The 20,906-nt window shown below is 42.8% G+C and overlaps 1 protein-coding gene across 1 annotated transcript; it reads right to left on the bottom strand.

Annotated features, from left to right (window-relative positions):
- Nucleotides 1-2,728: 2,728 nt before the first annotated feature.
- On the bottom strand, nt 2,729-15,405 carry LOC130472821 (acidic mammalian chitinase-like). The gene is made up of 11 exons (XM_056844269.1): nt 15,381-15,405; nt 14,601-14,630; nt 12,983-13,187; nt 10,213-10,269; nt 8,494-8,659; nt 7,363-7,481; nt 6,982-7,105; nt 6,695-6,877; nt 5,241-5,357; nt 4,828-4,963; nt 2,729-3,048 (listed from the first exon to the last, which is right to left on the bottom strand). Exons 1-11 carry the CDS (start codon nt 15,403-15,405, stop codon nt 2,729-2,731), a joined length of 1,482 nt encoding a protein of 493 aa, XP_056700247.1.
- Between the last annotated feature and the right edge of the window lie 5,501 nt (nt 15,406-20,906).

Raw genomic sequence — 20,906 nt, 5'->3', positions numbered from 1 at the left:
CATCAAAGTCAGTATTGTCTACTCAGACTGGCAGCGGCTCTCCAGGGTCTCAGGCAAGGGTCTTTCACATCACCTACTTGCCTAGTCTCTTTAACTGGAGATGCCGGGGATTGAACCTGGAACCTTATGCATGCCAAGCAGATGTTCTACCACTGAGCCTCAGCCCTATTCTCTGTCCCAACAAGACTACTGCACAGATATGAAAAATACAAAACCACGTTTAGGTGCCTTTTGTGAAATTTGACTTATGGTTTTGGCAGATTTTTTCAAGTGAAAAAAATCAAAAAATATATCTTCTGTACATATGTGAGAGTTTTAGGGTATCCCTGTTTCCAAGAATATTAGTGGATATGCAGAAAAGCAAAAAAAAAAATTGACTATGCACAATAGTACCACACTGTGCACTACTAAAGCACCTTTTTAGAATAATGCTAGCAACTTGCAAGTGTCCTGTCCACTAAAAGAGGTCACTGTTGATGTTGCAGTACATCAGGACTTTAACCCATGGGCTTTAACTGAAACCCTTCGACATTCTTGGGACTTCTATAGTTACTTTCTTTTGTATTATCATAGGTTCTGTGTATATCTACATTTTGGTCAGCATTTGGAAACACAATGCACATTAAGGCATTGCTGTGGAAGAGTGTTTGCATTTACCGGTATGCATATTTACAAAACACTTACAAATAGAGATAGCCAAAGGAGACATGGAAGGTGGCTGGGAAGGGACTGACAGATAGTTTGAGGGAGGCATATAGAGTTGAAATAGATGCACAGCTGCCCTAGGCTTGGTGCAAAAAGCTCTAGCTGCCACTGAGCTGCCATTCAAGAACAACTAACAGAAAATGGCATCCATGTAATATGGCACTTACTAATAATTCTTCTCAGGATCTTGTGCAATATTAAAGCTGAATGAGGAGGTTTAAAATTGGACTTTTTCTTTGGGACATAGCATTTTTAGTCACGTTATTGTAAGGATTAGAGGTGCATTAGGCTGATTTCACATTAAAATCATGGTGGTGCAGAAATCCTTCCCAAGTGACTTAAAAGTGGTTTAAAGGAGGGTTGCATTAAACTTTTCACTTTTATATTAGGAACTTTTCTTTTGGAGCAATATAATGCTTTGACAATTAAAGACTCCGAAAGGCAATTCGACATAGCCAGAGCGCCCTTCTTTAGGGTGCCTGCCAATACCAACTATATTCCTTGCCCAGCGGTGTATCTTTCGACATTAGAATACTATTAGGAGAGCATTTACTTTAGCTCGCTGTTTGGCTTTGCCCTCTGCAGTACCGGAAAGGAAATGTTAAAAGAGTCTACATTTGCAAAGACTCTGTCACTGTAGTAGTGGAGAACCAGAAACACTGGAACATGTCTTTCTTAGGTGCAGTTATTATAATGAGGACCAGGTGCAGATTCTAGGCCCTCTTTTGAGAAAGAGTACTGGTTATCTTGAAGCCTATAAAGCCAATATCCTTCTTAAGGGCAAATTTCCACAGGTAACAAAGCTGGTGGCCACGTTTTGTAAAACAGTATATAATTTCCAGAAATTTAAACAGAAATGAAAAGGTGTTTGTTGTTATTGGTCGTATATATTTATATTCTTTATTGGTTTTTAATCATTTTAAAGATATTAACATTTTGCATAGCGTTTTGACCCAAATGTATAGGTTTTATACTATTGCAATGGGTAAGGCAATGTAATTTTCTAAAATTATATTTTTGGTCCAACGGCCATAATAAATTGATTGATTGCTTTGACAAATAAGTTTCCACTTTTTCTGAAATATCAACGCTCAGTTGAAAACCATTGCACTCAGAGAGCTACTGTTCCTGCCACATCTGTGATTGGCAGGGACTCCAGCAAACAACATCCCTTGCCCATTATGTGCCACATCACAATATGCTACATCATGAGGCATGTCTGTTTCATGGTTCAGTTCAGCCAGTAAACACCCAGAAGGATCTTCAGTTATGCAGCATTTCATTATTGAAGAACCACTCGGTCCAACTAACTGATGATATTAAAGGCTCAGATCAAATATTTAATTCCTTATGACCCATTACCTTCAATGAAAAAGTTATACATATGCGTAAACATTTTCAATGTGAGCTAAGGGGCAGTTCAAAATGATTAACTCTGGCTGGATTGTGCTTAAATATTATTTGTATAGGAGTACTGAGCATAGGTGAAGTGTTTCTTGGAAGAAAACCCAAGAGAAAATGGAAAAATGCAACAGCTTCTTCAGCTAACATTACCGCAAGTCACTATGAAACATATAAATACCATTATCGGTAGTATTTATTAGCATTATAAGGCGTGATACAGGCAAAACTGTGCACTTTTTCATTCTCATTGAGGATCACCTCCCAGGCACAGTGGATCTAACACTGGTTTTGTCACATGCAGTCCTGCCGCATCTTGCCAGGAGACAAACAATGTGATCCTAAGCAGAGTTACACCCTTCTAAATCAATTTAAATCAATGGGTTTAAAAGGGGGTAACTCAGATTAAGATTGTACTCCTAGTGACAAAAATCCTTTAAAAAAATTGTTATAAACAAAAGGGTACCCAGCCAATATGTTAGGCAAAAAGAAGTCATCACAAACATAATTTAGTCATGCAACCTGGATTTTATTTGAAAGGAAAGGGGAGGGGGGGTCTGCTGTGGGCCAAAGGGATACATCATTTTAATCTTCTCTTGTTGTTGGAAGCCATTTGTTAATATTAAGGGTAGTTGCAGCAATTACAGCTCTCATCAAACACCAGTCCAGCTGCACAGCTGAAGGTGAAAGTTTGCTTGTTATAACACATATAGAATTTGTTTCTGTCTTCTGGGTTAGCGTAGATACCGTCCTCTTTGTTGGCACAAAAGTTACCAGGCGGTGGGCCCACAGTTGGAGGTGGAGTTGGAGTATCTGGAATGCCAGGAGTTGGAGTATCTGGTTGGCCTGGAGTTGTAGTAGTATCTGGAGGTGGCGTAGTAGTCCCAGGAGGAGTCGTCGTCCCAGGAGGAGTTCCACCAGGGCAATCCAGAACAATGGGGCCTGTGTGAATATTTAATAGTATAGTGAAACCTCTGCATTCATGCTAAATCATGCTACAAGGCTCTCAACATTTTTAATCAAAGAAACTTCACAGAGTGCTAACATACTGCACAGGAGCTAATTCATTAATTCTAGTGAGGTTTTATAAGCTAATAAAGTCAATTCACACTTTACATGGCAGAAGTATTAATTGCTTATATGCTATATTCTGGTGAACACTGAAACACGTGAAGCAGTAGAAACAAGAAACGGAAATTGCAGCTAGGTACAACTACCTAGCAAGTACTCACAACTTCTTTCCTCATGTTTCCCCATGTTTCAGAGTGTTTACTGCTAACATGTATGGCGTGCAAACTCCTCTGCTGCACAAAGTGTGAATCCCAACCCAAGTGAGCTCAAAACTGTTCTGCTTTCAAACGGTGTGGGGCAGCTTGCGGCTGTGTACCATTTCCCTCCCTTTTAGTTCTTTAAAGGGCTTTCCCCCTCTCCCATTTTTAGCTCCACCATGCTATAGCAATAAAGTGCAGCTCAGTTGGGGGAAGAGAATAGGAGGGGAACATTGGTTACTTGACCACCCTTCCAAAATCTCTGTCATATCTGCAGTTTTGTGAAGGCATGAGGGATGAAAGGGGGAAGAGAGAGGTTGGGAGCAGTGGCAGCTATGAGCAAAGTGAGAACAGTTACGTAGAGATCCAGTTCACACTTGCTCCCACCCCACTTGACACTGCTGCTGTAGCAGAGACGCTTTTTCACACTCCTGAGGAGAGGCCACCAATATCACGTATGGTATGGCCATTCCATGTGGCTTTCCTCTCATTTCTGAGAGGAACTTGGATATCTGAATGCTTAGGTGTCCATGTGAAGTGCCACATGACATTAACTGTGCAGTAGAGGAAAAGGGTCAGAAATGTCTGAACCAGGCCAGAGTTCAGCACCAAAGGCCCCTCAGCTGTCCTCAGCACCCAGATTGCTGTGAAATCGTTTTGAGGCAAAAATAACCTCAAGAAGTGACTGTTTTTATTATGAGAACATTAAGAGAAAGGGAACACAGAGGCCAAAAGTGCTTTTGCCCCATCTCATCCTTGTAATGCTCAACAAGGGTCCCTGTGTGGCAGCTTTATACAAGGCAGGTGATGCCCTGGCACAATACCAAGGGCAGCAATGATAGGGCCGTGTCCCGACTGCAGTGCAAAGACATCTGTTATGTCCATGTGCCTGAAACAGGACCTTTAAATAAAGTGCTAGTCGATCATGAGTCTTTAAAGCATTTTTAAAGTCTTTAAGTCTTTAAAGTCAAAGGGTGCATTATCATTTAAAGTCAAATGCCATCGCACCTAAGTAAGAACATAAGAAAGGCCCTGCTGGATCAGACCAAGGCCCATCAAGTCCAGCAGTCTGTTCACACAGTGGCCAACCAGGTGCCTCTAGGAAGCCACAAACAAGACGGCTGCAGCAGCACCATCCTGCCTGTGTTCCACCGCACTCAAAATAATAGGCATGCTCCTCTGTTACTAGAGAGAATAGGTATGCAGCATGATTAGTATCCATTCTAACTAATAGCCATGGATACCCCTCTCCTCCATGAATATGTCCATTCCCCTCTTAAAGCCCTTCAAGCTTTAAGTAGGAGTGTTACACTGGTTCTCCTATTGACATCAGCTGCAATCCCAAGGACACTTTCCTGGGAGTTAGCGCCACTGGATAACTTGAGATTTACTTCTGAGTAGACCTGCTTGGGGCTTAGTCCCACAGACTCCCATCTCCTTTTTACTGTCTTACCATTGGTTTCAAGAAGTCTCTTCAGCTCATTTATGAGAGGATATTTTCCTTCATTGCAGAAAGTGCCCAAAAAGTCATCCAGATCAATGGCCCAAACCATGGCACCTCCAAAATTGTTCTCTTTCAGGTACTTGACCTAGCCAAAAATCATAAAGCTATTTAATGGAAACAAAATTCTTCTGCATCTTTCTTTTCAAGCACATTTTTGTTGCTAAAACCATTTGTTTTATTAACAGTGATAGATCACAACTTGCGCTAAAGAATGTTTCTGCTCAAGCACAAACACAACCAAAAGGAATGATTTTGCTGTGCCGGAAACATCTGTGCAGATCTAGCCTTTGATCAAATGCATAGTCTGATATTCAAACTCAAGCATGTCCCAAACTGTTAACATGGACAATAAACAATCTTACTTTATATTTGTAGCTGCAAACATTATCATATCCAACCCATTCATTTCCACTGTAGGTATATGGGACTTTCTGGTCATCGATCCATTGTAGCGTGGCAGTCTTTAAGAATGTGCAGATCTGTGAAACAAATCAAAAGGGATTTCCTTCCACAATCCTGAGCACACGAAAAAGTCAATGTGGATGCATCTTGGCTCCCATTAAGTCTGCTTGATGCTTATTCAACTGACTAAAGCCAACAATTCCTGAACAAACCTTTGTTTAAATGTGTATTATTCATCTCTTATATTTCCAGACCTCTAAGTGCACTTGGTTTCAAAAGTGACCTGATATTCTCAGGAGAATAAATCTGGGGGAGCAAAGGAGAAGCAAAGACCAGGAAAGCAAAGATTTTGCTATACACATTAAATACATACTTTATAATGGAGACAACTAAAATGCCAGTCAAATGCCACAGGAACTTAATATACTTTGCCTGAAATCTGGGGAAATGCAAGATATAGTGGTGACCTCCCAGGGGACAGTGGCATGTCAAATCCCCCTTCCATGAAGAAACACTTCCATGAAGAAACATGGCCTGACACTGCTGTGGGGATGTTGGCACCAGCAGACACACCCCTGCTCCTGAGAACTAGCTGGTGGGCAGGGCAGATGGTGGCAGCACATCCTGAAACTCCCTTGCTTCATCTGGGTGTCTTCACTTTCCTGCAGCCCCCTCACCACCAATATCCCACATAAAACTGAAAAGGGGCTGGCTTTTCAGGATCCCATCAGAGCTGCTACATGTTGCAAGAAATATTTTGAGGATGTTCCCGCTACTACTGTATAAAAAGCCCAAGTCATAGCTAAAGAGAATGCATACACCTCTGAGTGGAGGAAAGTCTGGCACACTGTATCCATGGGTAAGCAGTTATTAGACAGAACTGACCTTGCAGCTCAAAGTGCTAACATGAGCATCATAACTATGCAGTAAAGACTGATTGCATTGGGCCTCCCAACACAGCAACACAACAGTGGAGATTGTATAGAACACCCAGAACAATCCACATGTTCAGAAGCCTCACTCATTAGTATTGTTCTATCAACTATTCCTTTGAACAAATGAACCTTCACCAACTAGGGTTGCCAGGTCCCTCTTTGCCACTGGTGGGAGATTTAGGGGCGGAGCCTGAGGAGGGCGGGGTTTGGGGAGGGGAGGGACATCAATGCCATAGTGTTCAATTGCCAAAGCGGCCATTTTCTCCTGGTGAATTATTCTCTGTAGGCTGGAGATCAGTTGTAATAGCAGGAGATCTCCAGGTATTAACTGGAGGTTGGCAACCCTATTTACCAACAAATGGAATGGCAGGAATAGAAAGAAAAGAGCAGGACTTTGACAAGGCCCTGTAGCCAGGTAAGTGGCTACTATACTCTGCATGTGTTCTGCTTTTAGGGCTTTTGCCTGACAAACCCTTTACCTCATAGTAGGCCCAGAAGCCCGCCTCGCGGGTATAAGGTCCAGCTGAGCCAGCCCCAGAGACCGGAGCGCCAACTGAGGTGTCTGAGGAAGTAAGCCTGAAAGTGCGTCCATAGGTGGGGAATCCCATAAGAAGTTTCTCAGCGGGGACACCATTGTCCCTCCAGTATCTCATTGCAAAATCCTGAGGAGGTACAAGTTAGAAAAAAGGATTAGTGCCCACCTCATTCACCAGCCTCGTGAAAAATGCAGAATATCTCCTTACAGGAATCAGGATTATTTCCTTACACAGTTGAAATACTTGAAATCACCCTGGTCTTTTGATCCCTCATACAAGGGGCTGTTGTGTCCCGTGACAGTATCCCAGCCTCCATGGAAGTCATATGTCATTACACTGATGAAATCTAGAACTCTGTCATAAATGAGATAAAACAAAGAGTATGAGTTCATATAGATAAATGACACAGATCTTGAAAAATCCAACAGTAACCTACAGTATGCACAAAGTTTCTATCAGTTTTGCTGATACTGCTCTACAAAATGTGGGTGCTGTTGATTATTTGGCAGCAGTTTTAGAGTCAATTTGCATAATAAATGATACAATTGATGATGCATGAAAGAATCAAATTCAATTCCAAAAACTCTACAGTTGAGCTCCAGCCAACATACTTTCCTATCTCAGCAATTTCATATCCTGCATCAATCGTTCCTTTGCCAGCAGATACAGCTGCTGTGATCAAAAGCCTCTTCCCTTGACATTTATTGTTCTCAAAAGCAGCCAGCATTTCCTGTGGAGAGATATGGAGAGCCATTTCAAATGTACATCTTGGTTCTGAGCGTCTTTTACACACACACATCCCCATAGTAGCTTACTTCAGTGCTAATTGTAGATTCCCTTGACACACTGATACCTTTCTTTCGAGCATAAATTTTATTAGTCTTTAAGGTGCCACTGGACAGGCTTTGCCAAAAAGGTTTGATCAGCACACAGATTGTGTAGATTTTTTGACCGTAAACAATCTACACGTAGTGATAGAGTACGGATCTCTGGGTATGTGGCAATTGCAAGGGTCTTCCCCCCACCCCCCAGTGTCCCACTCATTTTTCCCAGTCCATATGTCACAGCTCATGGCTGCACCTTGAATTTCCAAAGAACTGAAAACAAATATCTTGTTTCTAGAGAAACAAGATTCTTCCCCTCAGCCCACCACAGCAGAGCATCCATTGCCTTTCTGATTATTATGTGAACTGTAGCAATGCAAGTGTCTTGGGAACCTATTGGATTTTTTAGCATAGTTAATGATGAGCAACACAACTTTCTCCCATTTTACAAAAAGCTGCAGTTGTTGCCAGTATTCTTTTGTACTATTGCTTTTTTAAAAACTGTTGCTAGGAGACAGTGTTGCTTGCCATACGACTCCCGGGTGGCAGTGCTCATCACCTAGCCGTTTTTTGTTTAAAATGGCAAACACCAAAAAAGCCTCTAAGAAATAGGGTTGCCAACTCCGGATTGGGAAATTCCTGGAGATTTATGGATGGATCCTGGAAAGGGCAGGGTTTGGGGAGAGACTTCAGGAGGGTATGATTCCATAGAGTCCACCCTCCAAAACAGCCATTTTTCTACAGAAACTGATCTCCGTAGTTTGGAGATCAGTTGTAATTCCAGGCGATCTCCAGGCCCCACCTGCAAGTTGGCAATCTACTAGGAAAGCATGATTTCTAAGATGTTTTGGGGAGCCATTCTTTGCTGCACTTGTTAAGCACAGACAATCCACTCGTACTATTGTACTGGCTTCTCACCTGAATCAGGATAGTGAAGCGCTGCTTGTCTTCAGGAGGACTGCCCCTGGATCCTGGGTATTCAAAGTCCAGGTCAATCCCATCAAACCCAAACTTACAGAGGTATTCAATCACCGAATCAATGAAGATTTTACGATTAGCAGCTGAGGCCACCATTTCAGTGAACCTAGAATGAGGAAATCCTTAAACAATCTCCCACTTGCCCTTACGTATCGTGATACTAACTTTATATGATACCCATTTGCCATTTGTATCATACATCCCCAATATCATGTATTCTGTGATCACAAGAGCAGTAAGAGGTCATGGGCACATTACTCAAGATGCAGAGAAGCAACTTTTCTTTCCATGAATGGTTCCCATGCAGCTGGGGCAATGTTGACATGTGGAAAGGGGTAATTGTATGGGTCTTTCCTACAGAGTCCCCATGTACCCTTCCCAACAGGATGCTAACTCAGGACCTGTAATATCAGTTTCTGCTTGCATCATTTAAACATTACTCCAGCCACATGACAACTGCTCATGGATAAGCACCTCCTCTACTGCTTGGGTACCACGTCAAGAGCAGCCAAGAAAGGTGGGAAAGTGTGGACAATGATTTATGCTGAAAAGTCAGAGGATGGGCTAAGCAGGATTTCCAGTGATTGGGGAGGAGGAAATTTCAGTGCCCTGCACAGTTCCCCTTGGCTAGCAGAAGCAGAATAAATCAGGCCAAGGAAACAAATGCATGCAAGCCTATCCACTGTGCATAATTTATACGTACATAAATCAGCATTTATGGTTTAGTTCTTAGAAATTTGAATTAGGACTGGGGAGGCGTAGGTCAAATCCCCACTTTCCATGAAGACTACTGGTTGACCCTGGATCAGTAATTCTCAGCCTAATCTATCTCACAGGGCAGATATGCAGATAAAATGGAGGAAGGGAGAATTATATATACCACCCTAGTATTTCCCAGGTCCTTCCTGGCAACCAGCAGGAGCTTTAGGGAGGCAGGTTTGGTGGCAGCAGTCTGTGTCCCCTGCGCGATGATGTCACTTTTGGCTTGACATGGAAGCACTAGAATTGCACTAGGGGGTGCTCTAGCACTTGCCCCAAAACTCTATTGTTTCCATAGAGTTTGGGGGGGGAGTGCTAGAGCATCCCCCGGTGCAACGCCGGCACTTCTGCATCAAGCCGGAAGTGACATCATTGTGCAGGGGCACAGAACGCTCCCACCTTCCGCTGGCCTGCTTCTGCCTGTTGACCAGCTGAGTGTCGGTGGGCAGTGGCATAAATCGGCAGGCCCTTGCCTGCCATTAGCGGGCAACTGGGAACCCTAATAACACCCTGAGCTCCTCGGAGGAAGGAAAGGATAAAAATGCACTAAAGAAGTACTTATCTTGGCACATAACGTTGTGTCAAGCTAACCCAGTTATCATTTGTTCTTACATAGCCTTGCCTATACAGAACGTCCTCTGTCATTACTTAAGTTGGCCTGACACCTTCTTTCTCAGTAGACTGTAAACCAAAGCCCTTCTCATCAGAAGTCCTATCATACTATTATCACATCCAAAGCACTATTAAAAAGTAACTTCAGGTCTTTTCATCCTGTTCATAACCATGACTGGAGCACAGATCTTCTGACTACTTCCAATTCAGAAACTCCACTGGAGCAAGATCACACACTGTGGTGTCAAAGCTGTTAAGTTGTTGTTGGGGCGTGGGGAGGATACTCACTTCTGGGTGCCAAAATTCCAGCCTCCAATAGCTAGCAGAGTGACAAGATTGGGGTTGCTGTAAAATATGAGGAAGATTAATATCAGTGTAAACATTTGTGCTTGTACCTCAGGATGCAGTATTTCAAATACTGAGATTTTTTAAAAAGCTACGGATATCCCTCACTAATATATCTGGCTGGGGTCTACAACCTTTTTGACCCTGTAGGCACATTTCGAATTCGGGCAGAGGGTGGGTGGCGCAAACACAAAACGGCTACTACAAGAGGCAGAGCCACCAACAAAAATATCAGAGAGTTATGTTATGCATAACTCTGATAGTAACTCTTCGCCATTTCAGACAACAGCTCTGTTCAAAGGGATGCCTTTTAAAATTAGCATATTGTTTAAAAATATTTTCTTGTGTACACACAAAATAAGTATATACATTGAGTTAGCTAAGAAACTCCTCTGGCAGTGTCTGTATTCATTTTGCAGGCATCTAACACACTTATGCAATAGAAAAAAGAAAAAAATGTTTGCCATGGTTTCTTTTCCACTTTAGATAAGTCTGTCTCATCATGAGCCGAGACATTTTAAGCCTGCACCATTTAGAGTTGTCAACTCTAGGATGGGAAATTCCTGGAGATTTGGAGGTGGAGCCTAGGGATGGCAGGGTTCGCAGAAAGGAGGAACCTCAGTGGGGTATAATGCCATAGAGTCTACCCTCCAAATCAGCCATTTTCTCCAGGGGAACACATCTCTGTAGTCTGGGGAGATTAGTTGTAATTCCAGGAGATCTCCAGGCCCCACCTGGAGACTAAGCAAAAGTAAGTGTACTGATGGAAGAATTTGTTAGCAAAAAGAAAAATATATCAGCAACGCTAAGCGCATCTTCAAGTGACTCTGTACTTTAGAACTGAGTGCCAGCCGGGAGGTTTTCTGCTTCCGCATGGGGCACGGATTTCATCTAATCATCGGCGGCGGCGGGCTTAGTCCCAGAAAGTTCATGATGACTCTTGTTATAGAGCAGTGATGGCGAACCTTTTAGAGACCGAGTGCCCAAACTGCAACCAAAAACCCACTTATTTATCGCCGAGTGCCAATGCGGCAATTTAACCTGAATACCACCCCCAGAGGGGGCCCAGAGGGAGAGGCTAGGGTTGCCAAGTTCCTCTTCGCCATGAGTGGGAGGTTTTTGGGGTGGCACCTGAGAAGGGCGGGGTTTGGGGAAGGACTTCAGTGCCATAGAGTCCAATTGCCAAAGTGGCAATTTTTTCCAGGGGAACTGATCTCTATTGGTTGGAGATCACCTGTAATAGCAGATCTCCAGCTAGTACCTGGAGATTGGCAACTAGTTCCTTAGTGTTTTCTCTCTACATATCAAGACAAATGGAAAGGTGTTTGGAGGATAGCTTGTGGGCACTTCAAAGGTGGAATAGGACTGCACGCCCCTCCGCCCGCACAGACCCAGAGGGTGCCGGAGAAGCCGCTGGAGGGAAAGAAGGAAGGAAAGAAGGGAAGGGAGGGGGAAAGGGAAGGAAGGGAGGGAGAGAAAGAAAGAAAAAGAGAGAGAAAGGGAGAAAGAAATGGAGCAAGGGAGAGAAAGAAAAGGACAGAGGGAGACAGAAAAAGAAAGAGGCCATTTATGCATGGGAGGTTTTGCCTTGGATTTGCCACTCGGTGGGGCACGGCGGCAGGCTTGTGAGAGGTGAGCAGGGTGGGGCAGAGGGTGCCTCCTTCTCACCCACCGACCAGCCATGCCCCTCCGCCCGCACAGGCCCAGAAGGCGCCGGAGAAGCCGCCGGCCATGCCGAGTGTGAGCGCTCGGCTTCTGTTCCCCGCTCTCCCACCCGCCTGGCTGGCCACGCACGCTCCAGCGGCGGCAATGGCGGCAGCTTCTGTGGGAGAGTCCGGGGGCCACCGCCAATGATGTCGGAGGTTCCCCACCCCTGGGCTACAGCCTCCCCCATCCGGGGTGGGGCAGAGCCGGAAAGGCCAGCGGCTTGGAGGAACCGTGCGTGCCGGCAGAAAGGGCTACGCGTGCCGGAAGTGGCACCCGTGCCATAGGTTCGCCAACACGGTTATAGAGTGTTTGTTTAGCATTTAGTTATAGCACGGTTAGGCTGTAGTGATTTATGATAAGATAGTAATTGGTGCATATATGTTCTATATTCTATAAAGGTATTTAGCATATCATTGTGGTCTGCGTTGCTGATATATTTTCCTTTTTCCCACCTGGAGACTGGCAACCCTTGCACCATTTCTTGTAACAACAGTTGGTGCTGAATTTGATGTAGTGATATTATCAACTTCCACCTTAACTATAAAAATATATTCAAATTAGAAAGATCTGATGACTTCAGTAGAAGTTCCAGTTAGGTGCATTAAGCATTTTAGCTGTGATGACCTATCGTGTTTAATCAGAAAGGTCCCACTGTGTTTTTAGAATATCTCTTTGATGTTTGCACAGGTAAAGTACTTTATATAAAGCTACTGTCAGCATTATACCATAAACATCAGAAACTAAAAAAAACCACTTCGCTCCACCCACTTTCTCAAACTCTTGCTGGGTACCAAGAATAATGTCAACAGGTGCCATGGTGCCGTTGGGCACCACACTGGGGACACCAATATATGACAATGACCACAGATCCCTTTAAAGGGGGATATCCCTTAAAACACTGAACCACCGTTAAAAAATACCTCCATACTACGAGAAATGAACATTCATACAGACATCCACACGAATATATTTTTGAAAACATTCAAGCATGGAATATATTACTAACCTTTGCTTAAGTGCTTGAAACTCTGGGAAGAGCCTGTCTTCATCATTCCATTCATATGGTGCAATCTTATTTTGATTCATAGTGGCAAAAGCATAGGTCAAATGAGTACAAAGGTTTGGATCAATGTTGTTTGGAAAGTACTTGGCTGGTTCTGGTCTGTACTGAGACCAATTAGTGAAATAACAAACCAGTTTGTAGGCAGAGCCTGGCAAGAGGAGGGAAGAAACAATCAATGATAGAAATCAAAGAAGTTCACTTTTCAAAAAAATATCCCTGTTAGACCAACTGAATTACATTATTACTCTAATTACTTACACAGCCAATTTGGCCATGCTGATTCATCCTTCTGTGACCTTACGGCTGGATTACTGCAACGTGCTCTACACGGGGCTGCCCTTGAAACAAGTACAATTGGTCCAGAATGTGGCACCCTGGTTATTGTCAGGGGCTAGTCGCTGGGAACATATGTTGCCCATTTTGAAAAAGCTACATTGGTTGCCATTCTGTTTCTGAATCCAATTCAAGGTGCTGGTTATGACCTTTAAAGCACTTCATGATCTGGGACACACATATTTGCAGGATTGTCTCCTTCTATAAGTCCGGTGTGCCAACTACAGTCATCAGGTAGCTATCTGCTGGCTATCCCATCACTCAGGATGGCCTGACTGGCATCAAAGTCCAGGCCTTTTCCATCGTGGCTCCGGCTCTGTGGAATGTGATCCCTAAAGACATGAGGGTTGGGTTGCCAGGTCCCTCTTCGCCACTGGCAGTAAATTTGGGGGGGCGGAGTCTGAGGAGGGTGGGGTTTGGGGAGGGGAGGGACTTCAGTGCCATAGAGTCCAATTGCCAAAGCGGCCATTTTCTCCAGGGGAACTGATCTCTATTGGCTGGAGATCAGTGGTAATAGCAGGAGATCTCCAACTAGCACCTGGAGGTTGGCAACCTTAGGTAAGGGGGCCCTGCAAGGCCTGTGTTTTTGCCAGGGCTTTTGAGGGAGTCTGCATTGGCAGGCATCTTTTAAGTGGGGAAGAGGGGAGACATTTGGGGTTTCTTATTTTATTTTTGGTTTTAAACCAAAAAAAGTTTTTAACTATTATTGTAAGCCACCACGAACCTCAAGGAAAGGTGGGGTATAAATGTGTGTGTGTGTGTGTATATATATATGGAGAATGCTTTAATTATAAAGTCTTTAAAGTATAAATAGAATCTACCTGAAAGTTCTGCTACTGTACTTCCTCTCATTAAAAAATGGTACCAGTTCAGCCAAAGTTTTACTCTCCATGAAATTACTACCTGACTTCATATTCAGTGCACTTCACATGAAATCAGATTTGAGAGCGTAGTAAAAATAATACTGTCCCAGAGTGCAAATAAGAAACAGAACTCGATAAAAGGTGCTGATTCATTGTTCATTACCTTTCAACTATTTGCAGAGAATCTCCTTATAGTATTGTGTAATACTGTAATGAAAGGAATTTGTCTGTTTTTCCTATCATGAATGTCATTAAATTAAGAAAAATTGGAGATAAAAGGAGAAAGCAACATTTAAAAATAATCTTTATATTTAAATACGCTGTTTTGTTCCCATCAGTCATAGATATTTTTAAAAGGTGCTCACCAAGCTGCATTTGCAGCAGAACAGCCAGGCCTGCAAGAGAAAGTTGAATGTGTTAGAAACAGCCAACCTATTCTTGTCAGTATTCAACGTAGGGCTGATCTAAAATCCACCTTGCAAAATGTATTTCCTTGCTTCACTTCATTTCCAGGATTCCTTGCAAGATGCAAAATGCAGAATAAATGCTCACCCATTCAGTAAGAGGGCAGGAAGAATCGCCCGCATTCTGATTTTGTTTTGTGATGTCATCAGAAAGCCAAAACTGATTGTTATGCAGCATCTCATAAAGCATATTCAGAACGAGAGCAATACTTCCTTTTTTCACTCTGATTTAGTTTAATAATGTCATCATGTAACCAAATCTGATCAGCTTCATGATGATATGATGCCATCATGTTGCCTGTGCAATCCCTGATTTGTCTGGGATCACTTCATAAAGAAGCCACATTTGTATAGGCTTTTAAAATTATCTTAAATAATGCCGAAGTTGAAGGTTAAGAAAAGAAGCCACAGTGAACAGGCAGTGGACAACATGGAGGGAGATCCCTAAGGAAGTAGGTGGGAGGTGTCAGAATTTCCCTGTCCTATTTTGTCCTGGAAATCTTCATGACTGAAAACTCGTGTAGCACTATTTGGAACACTTCCAGAGAATGTGATGTCACTTCAAACACTATTTCCCATTTTCAGAAGAGACCTGTGAAATTATCTCTGTAACACATCCCTGGTGTAGTCTTCTACCGGACAGTTAAAGACGAGGGTGTGAAAACTGAAAGACACACTCACCAAACCACAGCAGACCCTTCCCCATCTTTTCTTCCAGTTGTGACTGCAAAGCTCACAATTCAAGTGCCATTTTATATAGAAGGGGAAGTCTCTTTTATCAGTGTGGGACCCAGGCACCTGTGAAGACTAAGATAGACTACCAAATTGTTCAAAAGCGATTAAAACATGCGTCACAACTGAAAATCTCATTTACTGAAGGACAACAACTGCTCAGATCTCTTCTCAAGGACAAAATCACCCAGTGGTAGGATATAGAAGGGTTATAATTGAGCATTTGCTCATGGAGGTAGATTTTATGAAATAATACTGCTAATCGAGGTTTTATCACTTGATTCAACCTGAAATTTCAAGAGATGTCCCCTGAAGGAGATAAAAACCATCGCATATTTTACTTTTTAAAAATACGTTTAACTTTTCAAATTATTATTTATATCTTCTTTTAATAGGTAGCATGATTGAGTAGTCAGAATGGTCAGGGGGTCACAGCTGAGGGTGAGGAGAGAACTGGGATCCCTTTTCCAGGAATAGACATGAACAGTTAAAGCAATAGTTTTTCATTGCACCAAGGAATAAATCTGAGCCAGCAATCTCACTTAGGACTTGTTTTCAGTGCCAGGCTTCAGCCATGAAATGTGAAGTAACAAGAAAGCGTCAGACACATTTACAGTGCTTTTGTGCATAAAGCATAACGAACACCCTGACACCTGTGGAAGGTAATCATAGCAGTTGGACAGGTGGAGGCAATTTTCCAGTTACTCATGTTCTCTAACTATGAAGATGAAATATGCTCATAGGACAGGAGTGACCGGTAACATATCTTATGATAGAGTCTGAATTTTTAAAGTGTTAAAGTTCATGGAAGTGAACAAGAGGTTGAGCCCGCTTTACATATAAATCTCCAGTATAGAGTAATGTTATATTTATTTAGTCATAACTGTTACATAAGTTTAATCAATCATCTAGTCATAAAAAGCCTTGATCCCCTTGGCTTCCATCCATTGAACTAGCCTTGCACCCATATTGATCGAGGCACATTAGAAGAGTGATTAGCTGCCATGGCTTCTGGTCCTGACAGGTGCCAACTCTGCAAGATGTCTAAACAGTGACCGTGCCCTTCAGGTACTGATATATGGTTTCTAAATTACCTCTGCTAATCAATGAAAGTCAGTCAAGGCTGTTTATGCTACCTTGCTCTAAATTTGCCAATTCTAAAGAGAGCTGTTTGGAAGCCCAAAAGGCTAACTGCCAAGAGAACTTGCCATTTCTCTGATGACGCATTCAAACAGGGCTGCCTTGGCAAGAGAAGCAGCAGTCACAGCTTGCTTTGTTCTAAGTCACCGGTTCTGGATGGACAGAACTTGCACCCACCCCTTCTCCAGTCTCAATACGACCAACCACAGAAAGAATGCTCCCCTCCAAAAGACAATAAGACTACTTTAGCGATCACGAGATACAAAAAGAGATTTTTTATCGGGGGTTTGTTTTCTTTTTTGCTTCTTAGTTTGTAAGAGCAGCATTAAGTGACTTTAGAGGTCCGGTGCCTCATTACCTATTTCATACTGGAGAACTGGTGTGTTGATACAGTGGGTAGACTAAGACTGGACAGGCTTAGGTTCAAAGCCCCTCTTCCAGTAAATTTACTGGGTGAGCTTTGGCCAGCTACTCTTTCTCAGTTAAACTTTCCTCACAAGGTTGTTGTGAGAATAAAATAAAATGGAGTCCTGACATGTACAGTCCTAATCTCTTTGTGATGTAACAGTCTTGGGCTCTGTAAGGATCTCCATCCTATATGCTTGGCAGCATGACAGAGGTGCCATCATTTGATCACTTCCACTTGAATCAGCGTTTTAGTAAAAACCAAACATAGGACTTTTTTGAATGCTCGACTTACTCTTGTTTTCTGGGCAGTTGATCCACAAGCATTAGAATGGATTTGGGCGCAGTTCTTCTGCACATCTGCCCCTCCTGCATTTTCATAGTTGTGTAGTCAGTTTATTTTCTTTTTCAATGGAAGGAGTTGTCATTGGTGGTGGCACAGCACCCCAACCCTTTATTTTTTATGCATGTTTATATCAATATCATGGCTGCATTTAAAAAAAAAAATCAGCACTCAAATATTGCTATATTTATATATTAGGGTCCCTCCTGGCCACCAGCAGGAAGATGGGGGACAGTAGGGTTGCCAGATCCAAACTCCTGAAGATTTGGGGATGGCGCCTGGGGAGGACAGGGACCTCAGTGGGGTACAATGCCATAGAGTCCACCCTCCAAAGCAGCCATTTTCTCCAGGGGTACTTTTATCTGTAGTGTGGAGATGAAATGCAATTTGAGGGGATCCCCAGATCCCAACCAGAGGCTGGCATCCCTATTATATTTTGTTGTAATGATAGAAGAACATGCTAAATCCAATTCCCAGCTTTCATTTTTAAAAGTCTCTAGCTTCTTCCCTTGCAGAGATATAAAGGGAAAGGAATATCAGCACAAGGGAAGGGGTGTAGAGACTTACTTAAACAAAAACAAAAAAACGAAAGCTGGGAATTTGGAGAACCTGCTAAACCTGAAAAAAAATTGTATACATATAATTGTATTTAAAAAAAAAGAAAATGAAACCAGTTGTCTTCAAGGTATGAGGGAGAAGAGGGAGTGGTTTGACAATGACAACAGTTCAATCATCGAACAGTGGGCTGGAAGTGGGCAAAACAAAGAAAAGCAACAGAAGCATTACATACAGGGAAAAAAGCAACTCAAAATAGGCTTCCAGAAAAAGACTAGGGTAAAAGAAGAAGAGTTGGTTTTTTTATGCTGACTTTCTCTACCACTTAAGGAAGAATCAAACTGGCTTACAATCAGTTTCCCTTCCCCTCCCCACAACAGACACCCTGTGACGTAGGTGGGGCTGAGAGAGCTCTAAAGAGCTGGGACTAGCCCAAGGTCACCCAGCTGGCTTCATGTGTAGGAGTGGGGAAACCAACCTGGTTCTCCAGATTAGCATCCATCGCTCATGTGGAGGAGTGGGGAATTGAACCCAGTCTCCAGATTAGAACCAGGGAAAATAAGACACAAAAATTAAAGGCACAAAAATGCGTGCAGAAATCAGGGGATAAACCAAAGCAGTGTGGGGCCAGAACTGACAAAAAAATGCAGAAAAGCCTTGTGGCATTTTTAAAACTAACAGGTTTTTGGGTAACCACAAGGATCCTTTCTTTGTTTTGCTGCAACAGGGTTGGTAAGCATTGTCCCCAGATTGTGTTCTAGTAAAAACTACCCACGGGGAAAGCCAGCTTTGGCCCCTCTTCCCCAAAACAATGTACTTACTAGCAAAACCATCCTTTCAAGAGGAGCCAACTAAATGGTTACATAAAATCAGGAGGATAATTTAATTGGTCTGCTAGTACTCCCTATCTTACTTGGTAAAGGCCCCAAGTACTCAAAAGTAATTAATCTTTCCACAGAAAGTAAACAGTTCGGAGAAATGTGGGAACCCTCCCATGCAAAATAATGGCCTAAGCACCACCCTGCCAAACTCTGGGATTACTCCTTCTGCTACTGAGAAAGGAAGACATCCAGGTGCCTGTCAAGAAAAGGAACACACCCTCCTGCTATGTACTTTTAAACAAAAGCTGCCTTTGCCGATTCTTTCATTTCATTCTTCCAAGACATCAATTTAAGAGTGCAATTGTTTTCATCATTTGTATTGAAAAATGTCCTAGCAAATTATTATTGGTTGTGTTTTTATGTTAGAAAGTGCCTTAATATTGTTTTTAAAATTATGAATGCCGAGTATAAATATGTTAAGTAAGGAAATTCCACAGCTGTCAGTAAAACGTGCTGTGATATGAATGCCTTGAGACATGTTTATATGAGTCTGAGAAGGAGTTAGTATTTAATCTGTAATTATTTCAGTTTGGAGCAAAGCATCAGCTGGACAGCTACTATTTTCTTATGTAACTACCTTCTACTCTGGATCGTCATACCAAGACTGCTCCCAAAGCTCATCGCTGAATAACTCCAGTTAGCAACATGTCATGGCAAAAACAAAGAAAAATATAAAAGCAGTTAATACAGCAAGGAGACATCCCACCACCTACCAGTCTATAACACAATCCTGCCTTTCCTCCAGGGATCTCACAATGGTTCTGTTTCCTTCTTCATTGCCACAACAACCCTGTTAGGTAGGTTAAGTGACTGGCCCAAGGCCACCCAATGAGGTTCACGAAAGCATTGGAATTTGAACCCAGAATTCCCCGGTCCTAGTTTGACACCACCACCATAGAAGAATTGGTTTTTATACCCGTTTTCTCTCATACCAGTTTACAATTGCCTTCCTTTCCTCTCCCCACAACAGACACCTTGTGAGGTGGGTGGGGCTGAGAGAGTTCAGAGAACTGTGACTGGCCCAAGGTCGCTCAGCAGGCTTCCTGTGGAGGAGTGGGGAAACCAACCCAGTTCACCAGATTAGTGTCTCATGTGGAGGAGTGGGGAATCAAACCTGATTCTCCAGATTAGAGTCCATGGCTCCTAACCACTACACCACAGTGACTCTCCTTTCTCTGAGAATGTGACCTGTCACAGAAAAGCATAAGCCACAGTAATGATGTTAAGTCTTCAAGGTGTTATCAGTTTTTATGGTTTCTGCTAACAAGCTTTCTTCACCTGAATTTTCTCTTCCATTTTTAAAAACTTCTTAATTCTGCAGTTAACATTCCATGGCGTAGTGAGGGTTGTTTCATGTGCCACCACTCTGTCTCAGTTTAACCCATCACACAAGGTTGTTTTGAGGATGAAATGGAGGGGAGAAGCATGTGTGCTGCCCTGAGATCCTTGGAGGATGGGGAGGATAGCAATGTAATAAAAAACAAATCAACAGAAAACTTCCATGAGACTCATTTGAAAAGGGAAAGTAACAAACAAATCCCTGCGGAAGACTAGATGAGGCACTGAAGAATCTACGGCTGGATCTCCAGTACATTTTGTCTGGGTAAACAGCGGCTATGGGGAGCACTGACCCAGACTAGGGTCACAGAGGACAGGCTCCCCCTGCCCCCAGCTTCACTGGCTGTAGAAACCCTCCAGAGTTGCTATGCATTTCCACCAAAGGAGCATGCAGGCAACTTACCAGCTTTCCCAAACAGCATGCCGAGAAAATGACATGGAGCAGGGAGAGAGAACACTCCTCTTCCCACACTGTGGCTCTGGTCCCATAGCTGCTACTTAGCAATAAAAACTGCACTGGAGATCTGTTCATGGATTTTCCTAGCTGGAATCTGTTCACATACAAAACAAACAGAAAAGTCCTCCATCTGGATTAGGCAGGCACAATTTTATTATGAACTGAAAAAAATAAACGATTTTCACCATACCTTTGCTTGTTGTACCAAGCCACCATTTTTAAAATTGTTAAAAAGCCTAACCTGTGACCAAAATATATATAAATGTATAAATATATACAATTGTCTGTATTCACATTTTTTTTTGCTACACAAGTACATTTGCATGATTAACAGTGGCATGTTTGGAATCTTTTGG

This window comes from Euleptes europaea, chromosome 2 (assembly GCF_029931775.1).
Source record: "Euleptes europaea isolate rEulEur1 chromosome 2, rEulEur1.hap1, whole genome shotgun sequence".
Lineage (NCBI taxonomy): Eukaryota > Metazoa > Chordata > Lepidosauria > Squamata > Sphaerodactylidae > Euleptes > Euleptes europaea.
The sequence above is the reverse complement of the archived record's forward strand: the minus strand, read 5'-3'. Positions and strand labels throughout refer to the sequence as shown.